The following is a 17,591-nucleotide window of genomic DNA, read 5'->3' on the forward strand; positions in this document are numbered from 1 at the left end:
TTGTAGAGCCTGTGTTACGGTCAATGTTGTTAAATCTGCACTGAGATTTTAAAAACTGTTTTCAGCTCCTATCTGTTGGCCACCTGAGGAATTTTGCCAGGCTGGTTGTAGCTGTGGGAAGGTGTAACGCACAAACTGAACACAAGATCCCACATGCACTTCTCCCACCCACCCTGTGGCATTGTGCCTTTTGGGCTTTTCACTAGGTCTTACAAAAATCCCTATCTACATGGACAGTGAAAAATCCAGAAAAATAAAAGAAGGAAGGATGTCAGTAGACAAACAGCAGTCCCCTCTGCCTTGAATTAGGCTCACTACTCTTATCTTCATCTCAGCCAAAGTTTGTTTAACATGTTCCTAAAATGCAGAGACTCTAAGAGCAGGTAATCCTCTCCAGTGCTTCAGTCCCCTTGAGGATAGTTTTAAGCTTGTTGGTCCTTCTCTTATGTACAGTGAACATGGAAAACTGTTTGTTCCCTTCCTTTTCATCATCAGCTCCGATATCAAACTCTGACATTTGCCTTCTGAGGCAAACCCAGTTCTTTTACCATTCCTCACAGGCTTCTAACAATCCTTAATATTCTCCTCCATACTCTTGTCATCTGGGCCACTACTTTAACCACCATGCCAAAACCAAACATAAAACAGCAGCTAAAGACTTATCAATCCCATTAGAGCAGACAAATTATCTCAGCTGACTTGCATGCTATGCCCCTGTTTCCACATCCCACAGCGATGTTAGTAACGCTACGATACAGTTCACTCACATTCTACTCATGAACCACTGCAGACTCACAATCTTTCTGATAAGCCCCTACATAGACAGCTGTTAAGAAGCCTGCAAGATAGCCCTCTCATGGCTGATAATCTGCTTAAAACTGTCTGAGCACCACTTCAGAGTACAAGAACCGGAGAGACAGCTGAGGAAGAGACCCGCTGAGGTGGGATGGAAGGTTGTGAATTCCTTAGAGCACATTCCTAAGAGTGCACTTGTCAAATCCCATCAGCACTGCCATCCACATGGAGCAGCCACTCTTACATTTTCTTTGGAAATCAGTCTCTCTACATCAACAAGAATAATTCATAGTGGTAATTATTATAGATAATTTATTTAAAAGTTGCATCTGGGCCAGACCAAATAAGATGTGGACACTTACTGATTGTTGACACAAACATGATGCAGAAGCCAGCAAACAGTGGGATCTGGTAGCCTATTCTGGAAAACAAAATGAATATTCACATTTCTGGGATTGTCTCACTGAGATTTTGAGTTAGACTAACTCACGTGAGTGCACACACTGCAAAAACCCGACTTGTAGCCCCTTGGTAGGCTTTGAACTATTTGCTGTAGACTACATGGTCAAAGCTGTCCATGTTAAAATGCCTTTTCATCTGGCACAGCAGACTTTGTATCTGAAATCCCTGGAAGAAATCCTTCTTTCGTTAGAATGTGATTGCCTTGTTCTTGTTCCACCATAATTGTTCCCAATAAAGCCCCTCTGGGCCCCCATGGGGTTGCCAAGGATATGAGAAGGGAAAGATCTGCCTGAGCATGCTGAACTTTTGAAATATCCCAGTAGTGTTTTAATGCTCATCTGTTTCCATCCTCATGAGACAATGACTATAATGAGACACAATCATGCCAGTGGCTTTTTTACTGGAAAAATTTGTCGTCAGCTTTGTTGGGAGTTCTGCCTCAGCCAGGAGCACTGGAAGAATCCCAAAGAGCTTGAGAATAATATTTTTGCTTTCCATGGGTTTAGGAGTAAAAATGGAGCTGATCAAAGCCTTCTTCATCAGCCCACTTCTTCATTAGGACTCAGAGCAGTCTGTAGAAATGCCTGGTTGCTAGAAGTATTTTCAAGTTTCCAGGAAATAAATAATTTTCTGTCTGGAAAGTAAATACATTTTTGAGCAACTAAAACTGAAAAAAAACCCCAAAAAATTCACAATAAACTCTTTTTCACACCATTAAAAATCTGCCCTAGAATCAAAAGCTCTACCCAGGTAGCTCCGAAGTCAGTCTATATGTTCTATTCAGCACACTTTATTCACGGCCTCTTTTTTTGTAGGATTGTACATTTCAAATGTATGTGCAAAGACATTATTTAATGGCCAAATTCTTCAACAATGGGTAATACTTTTCAAGGAGTACTGACTGACTTCAGCTTCCGATGATTTGACAGTATTGGGCATTTATATTGGCAGCATTGGCTAAAGTAGTCAATCAAATAATGGAAGAGTCTATAATGGCCCTTTTAATTTTTAATAGTAGCAGTTGTGACATAGGTAAACTAAAATAATTATTCTGAGCTTCGTTTGTTTATGTAATTTCTATATGATTAAGGACCTCGGATAATGGAAAACTCTCTGAAGTGTAGGGTTCAACATTCATTATATATCTCATTGTAACACTTGTTTGAGTTTTCTGAATGAAAGAAATCTAGCATGCGCATTTCTACACAACAGAGAGATCTCTAATGCAGAATAATTTTGCCTTAAATATCATCACTACATTAAAATATGACAAAAACATAGTGTGCAGATTCTTATAGTGGAAATTTGTAAGTAGGTGTTGCAAATATCCAGCAGAGGCTAGTTACTCATGGAGTACTTAACTAGACTGGTGTTTCCAAAGCAAATTAAATCCCTGGCACTGTCACAGGCTTATATGTGGACTTATGATAATAATTTTAATCTCTCAGCACCTTGATACCTGGCCTGTAAGAGAATAATACTACCTTTTTTTGTCTGCTTTACTTAAAATGGATGGTTTTCCTAAGCCTTTCTCTTGCTGTGTGTATAGCAGATACTATACAATGGGATGCTAATCTCCACTGGTGTTTCTGTGTATATGAAGAAATTAAAAAATTACCTGTTACCAGCGTCTTGCCTGCCTTAGAGCTGAAGTGGGCTCTTAACTTCCCAGTGAGCTCGGGTAGAACAGGCCACAGAGAATAGGACCATAATTGCTTCAAGTTTGAATTTTAAATTGAAGAAAGCACTAATGGAAGTACAGAAAAAAAATTCCCCCAAACCTGCAGTTATAGTGAGCAATATCATCTTCCCCTGTGGAAGGAAAGCAAAAGTTGAATGTCCTTATGTCCCCTTCCACTGCAAAGTAAAGTAGGGTTGTGTCTGTCAAGGACATCCCAGAGGCATCTAGGATGGACACTGAGGGGGAGAAGTCAGATTTCAGTACAGAAATCAAGCAATTCTTAGACTTGACACAGGGGCCATGAAACAGCAATTTGTGCTGCCAGCACACCGAATTAAAAATCGGTTACTTGCATGAAGACAAATCCATTCGGATTGGCTCCCACATTCACATTTCCATCACTAGATCACAGACATAAGCTGTGAGACCTTCCATAAACATTAATAAGTTAAAGAGAAGGGCTATCATACTAGTTCTAAACGATACTCTCCCAAGCTAAAGCAGATTTCAATTCTTCCCATAGGCTTCCTATACGTGGAGTGTTTCTGGTGGTTGAAAGCTGTAAGAAAACAAGTGCTTTGGAATCACTTTTAATGCTCAATGAAATACCATTCAAGAATTGTTCTTAGGTTTTGCAGTCACAGATACCATTCTTCCTTTATCTTGGACAAACGGGGGTCACAGCAAGCTGTGAAGTGCTACATAGCAGAGGGTGATGAAGGCAGAACTGGAGCAGAACTCAGCCCTACTCTTGCTACCCAGCTGACCACGATGCTTTATCACACATACCAAGGTCTAACACATACCTTTTGCCTTTTGCTCCACACAGCAATTAATCATTTCTGGACTAGACTCTGTGTGGGCACAGTTAGTCATTTCAGCCAAAGTCTGCATTGCCAGTGACCCATCATACAATATGATGCAAAGGTATACAGGTCAGCACCGAACATGCCTTTGTGCTGAATTAAACAAATCATTATAATCCCCTGAAAAACCTAAAATTACCTGGCACTTCACCCATCATTTGGAGATGCACAACACTGGTGTGCTGCCCCTGGACGAGGCTGTTGAGCATCTAGAAGTCATGCTTGCTCTTGCTCAGGGGACAGTCTTACCCACACCCAGCTGTCAGTTAGATAGGCAGATTGTCCTTTTCTGCATAATCTTAGCAAACTCTGCCTCTTAGCAAACCCTGCCTCCTCCTGAAATAGCAGCACTAATTAGCTGGCAGTTGTGCTACCACAATTGTCTAATCTGCAGCTGCACTCCCTGATCTATCCAACAGATATCAGGGAGCGCTGGCTGTGAGTTTTGCTGAACAATTACTCTGTATAACATAAATAATCATAAAAAGCAGAAGCACTACTGAACAGTTAAACTGTACAACATAAATAATCACAAAAAGGAGAGGCATTGCCTATAGCAGCCAACTAGTCTGTGATTTTGTCCTGGGCCATTCATGTTCTTGCCATGCAAAAACCTGTGAATAGGCAGTTTCTACTTCTCAGTCATGGCACGGCATACTCCGTGACAGTTATCTCTACATTTTGTTCCTCTGTGTACAAAACAAGAATATTACAGCCTGTCTTCCCTCTTCTTTTTTCTTGTTACCATGCTCAAGCATGTAATTTTCTTAGACACTCCTTTCAAAACCCTCTAAGAGAATCTGTCTGAAGCAGAGTCCAACATGTTTCACCGAGGCTACCTGCAGCTAAAAATACTTCCTGCAAGTATTTCTGACCTCTGAAAAAGCTGGAGTCGTTAGCCAAAGGAGAGCGAGGAAAGGCTGCCACTGATAGAGAACACCTAAATTACCCCATTTCAGTCTTATATTAGCCCCAGACTGCAGGACAGCTTAGAAGTGGATTATACCCATTAACAAGGTTACCCCACAATAAGACAACTGATCGATGGGTCCTGTGCAGCAGTAAAATAAAGGTTACACTGACCAGGTTAGCAGCTGTGGATGATTAGAGCCTAATTATCGATCCATTAAGGTGCTGCAGATCCACTGACTTCAGCCTTGTTGTCATACAGCTACACTGGTACCACTGTGAGCACCCCTTGTTAAGTCTGTCCTGGCTGGCTTCCTCACAGACTGGGGAGGACATATGGCAAGAGAGTATTTTCCTCAAGGTTATGAACCACTGAATGTGTGTCAAGGTAAGGAAACACATGCAGGGGCAGGGAGCATGGTCCATGACCTCTCCATCTCCATGGTGGAGCATAGGGCAGGCAGAGGGGCTTCGTCCACCCTGCAGAACTGGGCATTTCAATCACCTGCCAAAATCTGAGAGGAAAGCTTACATAGGAACCGAGCTGTAACTAAGCAGTTACAAGTGATATTTATTTCTCTGTGTTATTCTTTGCATATGTCTTGGCTGTGAACATGTCATGCTCCTAGCCACTCATTCTTTCATGCAATTAAGTTCAAAGCTGTAGCCAGGCTGGTGTAAAAATGATGAAAATGCCTGTTTGTTAAAAAAAATAACAGAGCAAATCAGTTAGTTACAGAAGGCACAGCAGCCTTCTGCCCACTCCCTTCACAGGAAAGGCTTAGGCAGAGCCTTCAGCCTCCCCTCGCCAGGGCACCCTCCTCGCGAATGCCCTGTATCAGGTGCTGTGCTATCTGGATCATTCCTTACCAATTTCCTACAAGGAAAACCACAACGTCCATCTGAGCCATAAAATGTTATCAGCTCTGCTCTAAGAGCATGCCACGGTGGGAAGTGTGTTGTTGACATCCCACGGCAAAGCCATCACTGAGTGCTTCCTGCGCTAGGACTTCGCTAGACCGAAGGTAACTTGTATTGTCTCATGGACTGCAAACCAGTTCACTAAGCCAGGTGTGGTTTTCTCTGGTACTCAACGGAAAGAGCTGGGCTTTAAATAAGTATTTCTAGCAGAACTTGCTTCTTGAGTAAAACCAATTTTGAAATTTCTTTTTAAAAAGCTATACCTCCAGTAGTTACAGAAAAAGGGAAGAACAGAAGGAAGAACAGAAAAAGGGAAGTTACAAAACTTCCAAAAAGCCCAAGTTAATTATTGGCAGAGTCACAAACAGAACATCCTGTTGCATCCTGTACAAACTCAAGCACTCCAAGCCAGAGCCTACTAAAAGCCAGTAACGCCATACTCGATTAAAAATCCAAACCACTCTTGAACATTTGTTTGACTTAAAAATAAAAACCATGAACAGAGTGCGCTACCTATTTGGAAAGGAAACTTACTTCACATCTTAACAAACTGCGCACACTAATACTGAACTAAGCAACCAATTCTCCTTAAGCTGTGATGTTTTGCAAATGTAATAATGGCAGTAACAATTTTCACTAAACAGCTTGTCAGTGGTAAGGAAGACTCTTTATAACGATAACCCAGATATTTTCTGCTTCATTTATAATAATCACAGTTTTCACACTGCTTTTTATGTGATCATAAACCCTATTATTAGGAAATCTCAAATTTAGTTGTTTTTGGGGTTTTTTTTGCCAATGACTTCTATTGACGTTAACTAATATTTCCCACTAAACATTTCTCAGAAGAAAGGCAGATACTGGTACCAAGATACAAATAATGCATGAAAGAAAACCAGTAATCCTTAAATCTAATTTGGGGCCACTTTGCCACTTAGGTACTCATTTCTGCTGTATGAGAGAAGATTTTGTCACACAGGACACTGGGATGATGCGGTCCTTGATTTTTCTTCTCACACTGGATGGGCACCTGAGCCCCCAAACCTGTTCCTGTGATTGCAGTCACACACTCAGCCCTGTGCAAGCACCTCTAGGATGTTTCTGGGAGGAAATCTCAGGTCCCTGCAGTAATGTTGGCACTGGTGTGTTGCCAGCCCTGCTCCTGACAGCAAAGGGAGATGGTATGGGAACATCGCTGCCCCATTGACAGACCTAAGGATATATCAGGCATATCCCACAGCCAGCTCCAGGGGAGGGGTGTTACCCCATGCCTTGGCACCAGCAGCACCAGGCTCCAGTCCTGAGATGTTCCGGCACACAGTGTGGCATCGGCAGGGACACACGCCCTCTCACTCAGGAGATGTCTGAGATAGTATCTACAGAATGATATAACCATGCTATTGAAAAAGTCATCAGCAATGTGGAGTGTATTATTGCCTTTCTCCTGGTTTGGCAGGTTGTGGGAATGATGATACTAACATAGAAAAGTAAATATCAATTAGGCAATCATTTAGACATTTAGGAAAATCTAGAAGAATACCTAAAGAACTATTATATAAATATTACTTGACATTGTTACCTGTGGATAAGTTATTACAGCCTCACAAAATACAGAAAATCCAAGCAACAAAAATCTGTTTTCCTCCTCAACTTGCAGCAGTATTTGTGGAAAAGTGATTTTGCAATGGCATACTTATATCTGTGTAGGGGTGTGCAGTAGGAGATAAGGTGAAATCAGAGAGACATGAAACTGTCTGTCTCATTTAGAGCTTTTGTGTTTAGATCAATTCCACCAATTTAATACAGCTTTTGAATTCGTTACACTATGAGTCAAACCACTGCTTAGCCCTCAGTTGGATAGTGTATATATATATATATAAGCTGTAAAACCTAAGAAAGGTAGTTTTGGCTTGAAAACCTCAAATATCTAACATTAAAGTGTGTTAGTTGTTTTGGGTATCATCACATACAATAGGCATTGACTACTTAAAAATGTTTTACAAGGACAAATTTCTGCCACATATTGTCTGAAAGCAGTAATTCTTCTTTATAAAAACAACTCAAATAAGAAATATGAAAATTAGTGATCTGACTAAATACAATTTGGATTTTATTTCCTGCAGAGATTGATCTCATACTGTTTAGGAGGACTGCAGCTGCTTCTGTGGGGAACGGTCACACAAAATGCTACCAATAAAATCAAATAAAGATCAAAAATTGAAATGATATTATAAATACTTTTACATCTCAATGTAAACATCAGTGCTCAGATTTGGGGGTATGTGTGTTCTAAGTCATTGATATCGCTGCTTACACCCTTGATCCTGGCTCAGACAGATTTTCCATGAAGTACCAATTAAGCATATTTCATGCCAGACATCATATATATGCAAAGAGACAGAAAGAACAGTTTGAAGGCTGGGCTAGATCACGTACTGATGGAAATCCATGATCCACTGAACTTGGTGATGAACATGGTATCAGCAAAGTTTGACACTTGTTCATTTTTCACTGAAGTCCACACAATTTCCCACCAATTCTTACCTTGGGCAACTCCAGATCACTGCATACCAAATCACACCAAGAGCTGGGCATCTCTAGGAGAGCAAGGGAGGGATCTGAATCCCACCTACAGTTTCAATATCATGTTTGCCTAATATAGGTGTAAGAGACATATCATCAATTTACAGTGCTTCGTAAATAGTACATCGTAGTGTCTTTTGTCCCCATATAACTATTGAAGATGTTTCGACACTTTTTTCAGCAAAAGTTTCTATAAGAACCTGAGGTTTGAGGAGCTGGAGGAAAAGCGTACAATACTGAATGTATCAGATGGTTCATGTGCAGCTTACCCATTTATTTTGGAAAGGATGTAGGTGTTTAGAAGTGTTCACCAAATGTATTTCACTAAAATTTTCCTCCAGATAAAGTGAGAAGGCCAGTAAGCCAGAGCCACAATAGAATTAAAAATACTTTGTTGAAATACCAGTCCGGACTAAAACATCACTACAGGATCCTAACAGAGTAACGCAGCAGAAATAACATACCTGTTTGTCAGCGGCCCTATGAAGGGGTTAGTGATGAGCTGCACTGTTGCTTTGGAAGCGAACAAGAGACCGACTTGAACATTTTCATTCAGCAGGTCCTTATCTTCCTTGGGGCAGTCAGCCGGGGAAGGAGTCACATTTACTGTCATTTGTTCTGTCTGAGCACGAGGCAGCTCGCCGGGTCCTGTCTGATCAGATTCATTTCCAGTAACCATCGTCAAGTTATCGTAGTAGGAGAAGATGCTCTGAAAATTGTCCATCGTTGTTGAGACTACGTTAGGCTTAGTAGTCTGGATTTCTGTGTCATTTTTCGCATGTTTGATGCTGTAAAGGTAACTGGGAATTATTGGCACTGGAAAAACAAATAGAATATATCGTCATCTTACTATCAGGTTGTTTGTAAATGGAGTCACCAAATTTTCTTGTTTGCTTTGCCATTGATTAGGAAATGCAAGGCTTTCCTACAGAGCACATTAGTAAGGATTTTAAAACATGGAAGCACAGAACTGAAATAGAAGTTTTCTCAGGGGAAAAAACACACCCGTAACTCAGAAGTACAGTTTAAAACAAATCCTTTTATGTTAGTTTTTATTTTTTGCCAGTTTTCACATATGTGATTTTCTACACAGGCATCATCCAGAAAGCAAAATATAAGCATCAAAGCCCATGTCTGAAGAGTCTCTGTTACACTTGACTGCACAAATCTATTTATTAGATTGTGAAAACATGAAAGATAAGAAAAGCATTGAAACAATTATTAAACCAAAATATTAAAAAATCTAATAAAACACATTTCTAAAATAAACCACAAAAATATCAACAAATAACAGCCATAAGAAGGAAAAAAGCATAACACTCCTATATTAAGTAATCAGAACTAATGTGTGGTGGTGGTGTTTGCATATCTCATTTTTTTAAAAAATGTACATTGAATAGATCATCCAAAAGGGATTTTCTTTGTATTATTTAGAATCATAGATGAATTTTAATTACATTAATATGTATCTCAGAAATCAGCATTTCAGAATTTGTCAAAACAGATGTCAGGTTCATTCAATTTAACACTTAGTGACAGAACCACCCTTCCTCATCTTGCATCTCTTCCTGAAAAAGCCACTCTTTCAGTAAGTCTGAGAACTATCATAATTTCTAGGGCTTCTAGCACTGAATAATTAAATGTTAATAACTTCCTAAGAAAATATATTCATGTAAAAACCATCCAAAATCTACTTGCTAAAAATACATCTGTGTTTAACTGAGGTCTACCCTATGGCAGTAGCTTTTAAGCCGAAGTCCCCCCAGACATTCAGGAGTGATTCAGAAGCTGAGGCTGCAGCATGGTCCGGGCGCTGGCTCTGCACAGCCTGGCTCGTCGCCGCCAGCAGCATGTGCCTTCACGCGTGTGCCCACACAGCCGCCGGCTGCAGCCTCTCTGAAGCCTTTTCTTTCAACTCCTATAAACATCTGAAGATGAGGGCTCCTAAAACTACCAGTGAAAAATATTCAAGCCCCTGATCTGAGTAGATTCCTCACTTGACACTAAGCCACTGATGCCAGTAGAAGCTGCATCTACGACTTTGATCAAAACTTGAAAAATTTTATTAAACCAGCTCACAGAAGTGCTTTTCTTAAAACCCAGTTAGATGGGTTTCTTCTTAACCCCCCATTTTATGGCCAGTGTGGGGGAAGGAGGAACTATCACAAGGAAACAGGCATCTCCAATGTTATCTAGCCTGCTGTTTCAGTTGCATGACCACAGGAGAAGAAACGATGATGAGCTAAAAATATTGTTGTTCTGCAAAGTATCAGTATTAGCAGAAAAAAAAATAAATTATTAAGACCTTTTTATCCTGCAATGAACATAGAAATAAAGCGAGACTTTGACGTGTACAGCTGGGTGTTTGCCATACCTAGAAAATCATTCGTGTTTAAAAAAAAAAAAAAACAACAAACCAACAACAAAATAAGTGCTTGAAAATGTTTTCGAGAGCGTTAATCGTGCGGGCAGGGAGTGCAGCTGTCACCGGAGGTTATTCCTGGCATCAGTCGGGAGGAGGGGAAAAAAGCCCACCCAGACCCCATTGTACCTACCGACCACGGTCAGGAGCATGTTGTCCAGCAGCAAGGCGATGAACACGATCAGCAGGATCAGTTTCCTGGACTGCCGGCTCTCCCGGAGCCAGCGGAGGAGGCTGAGCTCGCCCCACGCCATGGTCCCGCCGCCCGGCCCCGCGCCGCCGGCTCTGCCTGCCCAGGGACAACGGGTCAGGGGACGGCACCGGGGCACCGCGGGCGGCAGCTCCGGCGACTCCCCGGCAGCGGGAGCCCCCCAGCCCGGCAGCCCCCGCAGCCCGCAGCCCCCAGCTCGCAGCCCCCCGGCCCCGCAGCCCCCAGCCCGCAGCCCCCCGCCCCGCAGCCCACCGCCGCCCCGCACCCGGCCGCCGACAGCCCGGCCCGGCTCCGGGCGCAGGTCCCCGTCCAGCCGCACGCTGCCAGCCGGCAGCGCAGAGCGGGGAGGAAGAGGAGGAGGACGAAGAGGGGGAGGAGGAGGAGGCGGCACCGCTGGTCCCCGTGTGAGCGCGGGGAGCGCGGGAAGCGGCCCGGGGGAAGGGGGGGGTCCCGTCCTCTGCCTCCCCGGGCTGCGGGCAGCGGGCAGCGGGCAGCGGGGCTGCGGGGCTGTGGGCAGGGGGCTGTGGGCTGTGGGTAGGGGACTGTGGGCAGGGGGCAGCGGGGCTGTGGGCAGGGGGCTGCAGGCAGAGCTCCTGCTTGCCCCTCTGGGTCACGCCAGAACCCCTGCGTGCCCGCGAAGATGGGCCCAACCAGACACCGCGGGGGAAAATGTCACTGCTTCTGTGCCTCAACACGCGAGCAGGGTGCCCCACGGGCTGGCCCAACACGCCAGTGCGCTGACCCACTCACTGTTTTCCTACAAGCAGGAATTTCCACTGCTTGGCCTTTCAATTGCTCATTTTTCTTGCCTGCCCTGCACTGAATCCCAAGTGTTGCACCCAGCCTTGGGACCCGGGTGTCATCTTTATGAATTTCTTTTCTTCCCAGTCTATGTTCAACAAGAGATTAACTGCGTTGAACCGACCAAGATTTGCATTTTTTAAAAACCATTATCTTTCCTATCACGTAACACACTGCTTTCCTTTCGTCACCCAGTGCTGAACCTTGCGAGCTGCTCTTTGCTTGGCTGTCCTCACCGAGCTTCGCTCGAGGTAAAGCCCACTGAACTGGGGGATGTCTTTTAATGAGCGTCACGGCCCCAGAAGCAAATATCAGACTGAAGCTGGTGATATCGTGACTATGCAAATCCTCTCCCACTTTAAACGCCTTGTGCATGCTGACCAGCCTGGTGGTGCCCACTTCCAACGCAACGTGATCCCATTGCCAGGGCAGCTTGCTTAGGAAGCGGTGCCCAAACTTGGGCTGGTGCTGCTGCGGCAGCAGGCGTTGCGTGCTGTAAACACCCAGGTTCAGGAATAACAAAAGGCATTTCCACTGTGGAGTTTTGCCAACGTAACAGTAGAAGCTAAATGGTTACTGTCTAAATTGCTCTCTTAGGTCCTAATCCCTCTCTGGATGAAGTTTAACAGGCCTCAGGCATGAGAGTAAATTTTCAGCACAGTGTGTTATTTGCTCTATACAGGTTTTTCTAAAAATAATGGAAAGTGGGAGAGGATATGCTGATAACACATCTCTTCTGCTTGCATGCAGGAGCTTTGATTTTATTTGATGTGTCCGCCATCCATTATTTTTATATGGGACCTATTGCACTGGTACATGGCAAATATCACCCAAGGCTATTAATAAGCTATTTATTCTTGAATGATGGCTTATAAACGGGTTTTTATTTTCCAATTTTTTTAACTGGCAACTTCAGGAGTAGGGCACATTTGTGTTTGAATTTCCAAAATGAAGCATCTGCTCCTGTACTCAGAGGAAATAGAAAAATACGACCTACTGGACTGGGTCGGTGAGAAATGCTTTATCCTCCAAGTATCAGATCCTGAAGGCACTTAGACAGCAAATTACATCATTTCGTTGAGAACTTGTGTGGAGTGCAGTGGGAGATGGGGAGCACTGGCTCTGGGTAGCAACAGAAGCAGCATTAATAAGGGATGCATGTCAGTGAAATGCCAATAGCAAAACTCTGCCAGGAAAACATGGGTTTGAGTATTGTGTATTCCTGGCAGTTCACAGGAGTTAACTGACATTGGTGCTGCTGGGACTGTCACCTGTCAGAAAACAGATGTGGAGAGGAATAAGATGCTTTTCCAGCCATTTCTGATGAGGGACATGATTGTAGAAATGCCTTGCCTCTCTCTCGGTATCATCTATACGACAAGGTGAATGTCTCCTTCCCCCCGCCTCCCCTCCCAGGCCTTTCTTCTAGAATATTTCTCCTCTCCACCCGTCTATCAGTGACACCCACACTGACAGCATCTGGCCATTGTGCTCTGCTGGACTGTACATCACTCTTCCTGCTGTCCTAATTTCTCTCGCCTTCAGCCAATTGATTGATAAGTAATGCTACAATATATATGCAAAATCATGCCTGCACTATTAGCGTGGATAAGCATGAGAGCATTTGAACCCTTTATTTGCATGTAAAGATGCCTACACGTGCACAGATACTATTGCTTTACTAATCTGGCCGATGAAATTGTGGTTACCTCTAGGAAGTGAGCAGGTCAGGAACCTGCTAGGTTTGCTGCTCTGCAGGTGTAAACTGCATTCAAACAAGTAATGATTCTTTCACTAATCTTTATCTTTAATCTGTGACCTGTGTCTACTGGAGTACAAACAGAAAACTAGTAGGACCACAGCCAAATCAGCAGTTACTCTTGGGAACCTGTTGCTGATTTGGTTTTCTTATTGAACTTTTTACTATTATGTAACTGTTAATTAAGACTGGCCAAAAAGGAGGGAAGAAAAGCTGTGGGATTTTTGCCAGGTGTTATTTGAGGTTTCAACCAAATGATTGAGCAAAATTTCATGCTTTGAGAAATGCTGGTCAGCTCCATCTCTTTTGTTAAGTCTCTACCTTTTATTTTCTTTAACTATCCTTTAAAATATACATGTGCTTATTATACCGATATTTAATCATATTATCACTTTATTAATTTTAATAAGAAATAATTATAATCTCTGAAATTAGTTCCAAAAGCATATATTTATTTAGGAATCAAAATTGCGAGGACTTATAAATACTTCTCTCCTAATGAAACACCCTTAAGTCATTAGGGCATGGGCTTAAAGGCACGGGGCATCATAAAGCTGGATGATAAAAGATGTTTTAATGTGGTATCTGACTCTCAGGCTTTGGCAGACTGAATGGTAGACTCTCCTGAATCACCTCTGCCATAGGGCCTGCATAACCAAATGAGCTATGCAGACAAATAAAATAGCCGTAAACACACAGGCAGGGATACTGCAAATGATCACCAGTCTGGACATGATGTTGGAGAACAGCACTTACTAGCAGTCAAAATTTTTACCCCAGCCAAAAATTCCTCTGTGGCAGTGTGTCCTGGCTGCTGTCATGGGAAGTGGCACCATGTCTTTACAAGCCCAGGGGAAAAGTGACATTTTGCTGGTTTGCCTACAGGTTCCTGAAGTGATGAAATTTAGAAAAAAGCACTTCTGGTTCTCACCATCCAAGCTGAGAAATGCACTACCTTGCTGGCTTCTTTGGGAAAAGTAATTCCTTTTAAAGCTGTCTCTTTTTAAGATTTACATTTATTTTTAGTGCTTGGAGTTTAATTTGCAATAATTCATAGTTATCTCAGCTTTCTGTATGAATTAATCACTTGCAGTTATTGCTATTGGGGAAAATTCCTGCTATAAATAATTCTTACCATTTAAGTTGGAAGACATACCTGGCAGCTTATGTTTTACTAATAACAAGTAATATACTTAGTCAGCTTTTTCAACCTTTGTAGCTCTTTCAAGACTTTTTTTCTTCGTGCCCGACAGTCATGCTACTAATTACTCGGTAGTAAGACTGTGTGGTAGTTAGTTCCACTGAATAATGCATCTCCTCTTATGCAGGCATTGAGGATATGCATTGTATTTTAATTTTCTGCCATATAGCCTACAGTAAATATATGTGTGAATGTGTATATTTTTATAGATATATGTAAATATATAATATATGATTGATTACACAATATATGATTGTTCACCGTGGCACGCAATGTTCAGAGGAGAGAGGAAAAAAAGCAGAAATTTTGCTTTTAAGAGGGTCACTTATCAATTAATCTGTAATGCTAAACATTTAGCTGAACGACTGTGCGTGTGATAAGCGGGTCTGAGACTGTGAGGGGTTCATTTTTAAAGCTAGAAAGGCTCCAGGTGGAGAAAGGGTGTATGGGGAGAAGGTGGCGTATTACACAACTCATCTGTCTGCTAAGAAGAAGGAAAACATCACTTGCTGCCCTCTGCACAGAAACAGCAATATTAATTTTAACGTAGGAACATAGGGCAGCCATTTCCCCATGCACCAAGAAACTGTGGCAGGAGGTGCAGGCGTGTTTTAGAGATGTAGGAAGGCTGCAGTGGAAGAAGAGTAGAAGGAGAAATGAAGATACATAGCTGATGCTCTGTTGTGATGTTCATGGGAAGTGATAGACATCAGCATACAGGTGTGTCGTGGAGAAAACTCTAGATCACAATACATTATGGCATAAGCTATCTCTATGCACTAAAGAATTTAACATATTAAAAAGCAAAGTTTTTCAAGTTAGGGCACTTATTCTAAAATATTGTTCACACATAGTCTTGACCCAAAGTAGTAGCAGCAGTCTGAGGTGCGATCTCTTCAGGTTTTCTCCGTACCATTCACACTGAAAAAACCCCCATCAAAAGCTGATATGGTTGGGAAACAGTATTGTAAGAGTTTCCATGAGGGTTTGAAATTTTCAGAGTGTTTCAGAACTAGGAAATTTTATTCTACAGCACAACATCTTTCCACTAAAATTGACTTTTTAAACTATTTTGCTATTCACAATGAGAAAAAATATTTGGCTACTCTGGAGTTGGGGAAGTGGTTAAGCAGAAACTCACTGCTTACCCTGCTCCCTATTTAAATGCCTGAAGAAAACTTATAGCCTGAAATGTTGTAGCATGAAAACAGTATTTAGCTGTATATTGGAAAATATTTAGCTACATAAGGGAACAGTAGTTAAAGCAATGGTAGAATGAACACCAGTAATGCTTGATCCGTGCAATGGTTTCCCGGTATGCCTCAGGTGTATAACCTCACCTTTTAGACGTGCTTGAAAATTTAGACTAAAGAAACCCAAAACTGATAGAGGAGGGGCCACATATCAGCACTGGCCCTGATTTCTCCTCCTGTCTTCCAGTACTATGCTGCTATTGCCTGCCCACAACATGAGAGGAGGGAAGGGCAGCCCCTCCGGTCCCACACCCCAGAACACCATCGCTTCCGCGCTGCACCCAGAATATCAGTGCTAGAACGCTGAGAGCCGCGTTACCCTCAGGATATAGTGTGCCTGTCCTTGGGCTCTGTCAGGAGAGCCATCGTGCTGCAAGATGTCCAGGGAAGCAATTTTTAGCCTTTTCCATGGCAGACTTTTTCTAACCACTATTATTACTGACCACAGGTTGGTGATGGTGAGGTCTAGCTCTGACACGTTTCATTGCTCTGACAAGAAAAAAGGGTCTGCCAAGCACATTAAAAGCTGGAAAGTAACTAGGCTAAATAACACCTTGTTTTATCTGTTCTTTCCAAGCTGGTATTCTGTTTGCACTGAACAGAACCCTGAGGGCAGCCCACTGTTAGCTTCACGATCAATGGGAAGACATGCTGGCCTCAGTTTTACAAACCTAATTATTTTCTTCAGAAATCTGTCTGAAACTAAAAGGCATCTGACAACAAAACCTCTCCTGTCCCTGGAGCTTAGAGGAATTCAGTCATTTCATGTAAATTGTGTTTATATTGACCGCTTACATGGTTTTTTAAACTGGTACCTTTTAGGTGTCTTTGCAAGAAAGCAGAGTCCCCTCCAGACACAAACCATGTTCTCCATGTATTAAGAAATATGGTTGGTAATAAGGATATAGTATGTGTTTGTATTTATACCCACACAGACATAGGCACATAAATGGTTGCATGTGTGCGTGTGCATGCATGTAAGATGCCACTGTGCATCAGTTACTCAGGTAATGGTGCACAAGCCACATGCCCTGGGAAGTCTGAAGGGCAAAGCAGAGGGTGAGCAGGTTGTGGGGAAATGAAGCAACAGCTTTTCCTTCAGTGGCTGGGCTTCAGAGGCAAATACTTTCCTGCCTCTTTAGCCCAGGCGTCAGCCTGGGCACTGACTTGGAGCGTACAGGAAGCTTTGAGGTCCGTTTGGTTTAAGTACTTGTTCACCTTTAACATTTGCCGACTGGTTACAAGATTAGCCGGGGTTTGTGCGCATCATAAGCCCTTTGCCACAGCATAGCTGTGCATCAAAAACTGGATTCAGCCTCTTCTTTCTGCTGGTGTGCAACACACTGCCTGCATTCACACTGATGAGTTTTGCAGAAACCGGCCGACGCTGCGTGCATGAATGCAGGGGTGTCCCCAGCAAAAGAGATCCTGAAAGTGAGGCAAGGCGAGTTTGAAGTATGACATGCACTCACTGTCAGCTGTGCTATGGTAGGAGAAAGGAAAGGCTCAGAGACAGTGAGAGTCATGAAGCCAAAAAAGTTCACGAAGCGGAACTTCAGAGGCGGAAACATACAAAGCAGGACTGCTGGGCAGGGGAATACTTTTTCCAGGTCTTGAATCAGTTATGGGGAATATCCTCCTTGAACTCAACCCGAGTAGCTCTGTACATTCAAGACACAACTCAAGAGTTAGTGAAGGGGGAAATGTTTGCCTCCAATAGGAGGAAG

At 42.8% G+C, this 17,591-nt stretch overlaps 1 protein-coding gene across 3 annotated transcripts in view; it reads right to left on the bottom strand.

The window, feature by feature from the left end:
* SLC18A2 (solute carrier family 18 member A2) overlaps positions 1–11,233 on the bottom strand; it is a 33,016-nt gene extending 21,783 nt beyond the window's left edge. For 2 of the 3 annotated variants that reach the window (XM_056351434.1, XM_056351432.1), the window contains exons 1-4: positions 11,116–11,230; positions 10,773–10,928; positions 8,682–9,033; positions 1,158–1,216 (exon numbers count right to left, since the gene is read on the bottom strand). In XM_056351434.1, coding sequence (XP_056207409.1) covers positions 1,158–1,216; positions 8,682–9,033; positions 10,773–10,893 — 532 coding nt within the window. In that variant the 5' untranslated portion in view covers positions 10,894–10,928; positions 11,116–11,230. Of the gene's footprint in view, positions 1–1,157; positions 1,217–8,681; positions 9,034–10,772; positions 10,929–11,102 lie in introns of all 3 variants that reach the window. The other variant, XM_056351433.1, reaches the window with a different exon arrangement.
* Between the last annotated feature and the right edge of the window lie 6,358 nt (positions 11,234–17,591).

Source organism: Falco biarmicus, chromosome 9, assembly GCF_023638135.1.
Source record: "Falco biarmicus isolate bFalBia1 chromosome 9, bFalBia1.pri, whole genome shotgun sequence".
NCBI classification, from domain to species: Eukaryota; Metazoa; Chordata; class Aves; order Falconiformes; family Falconidae; genus Falco; species Falco biarmicus.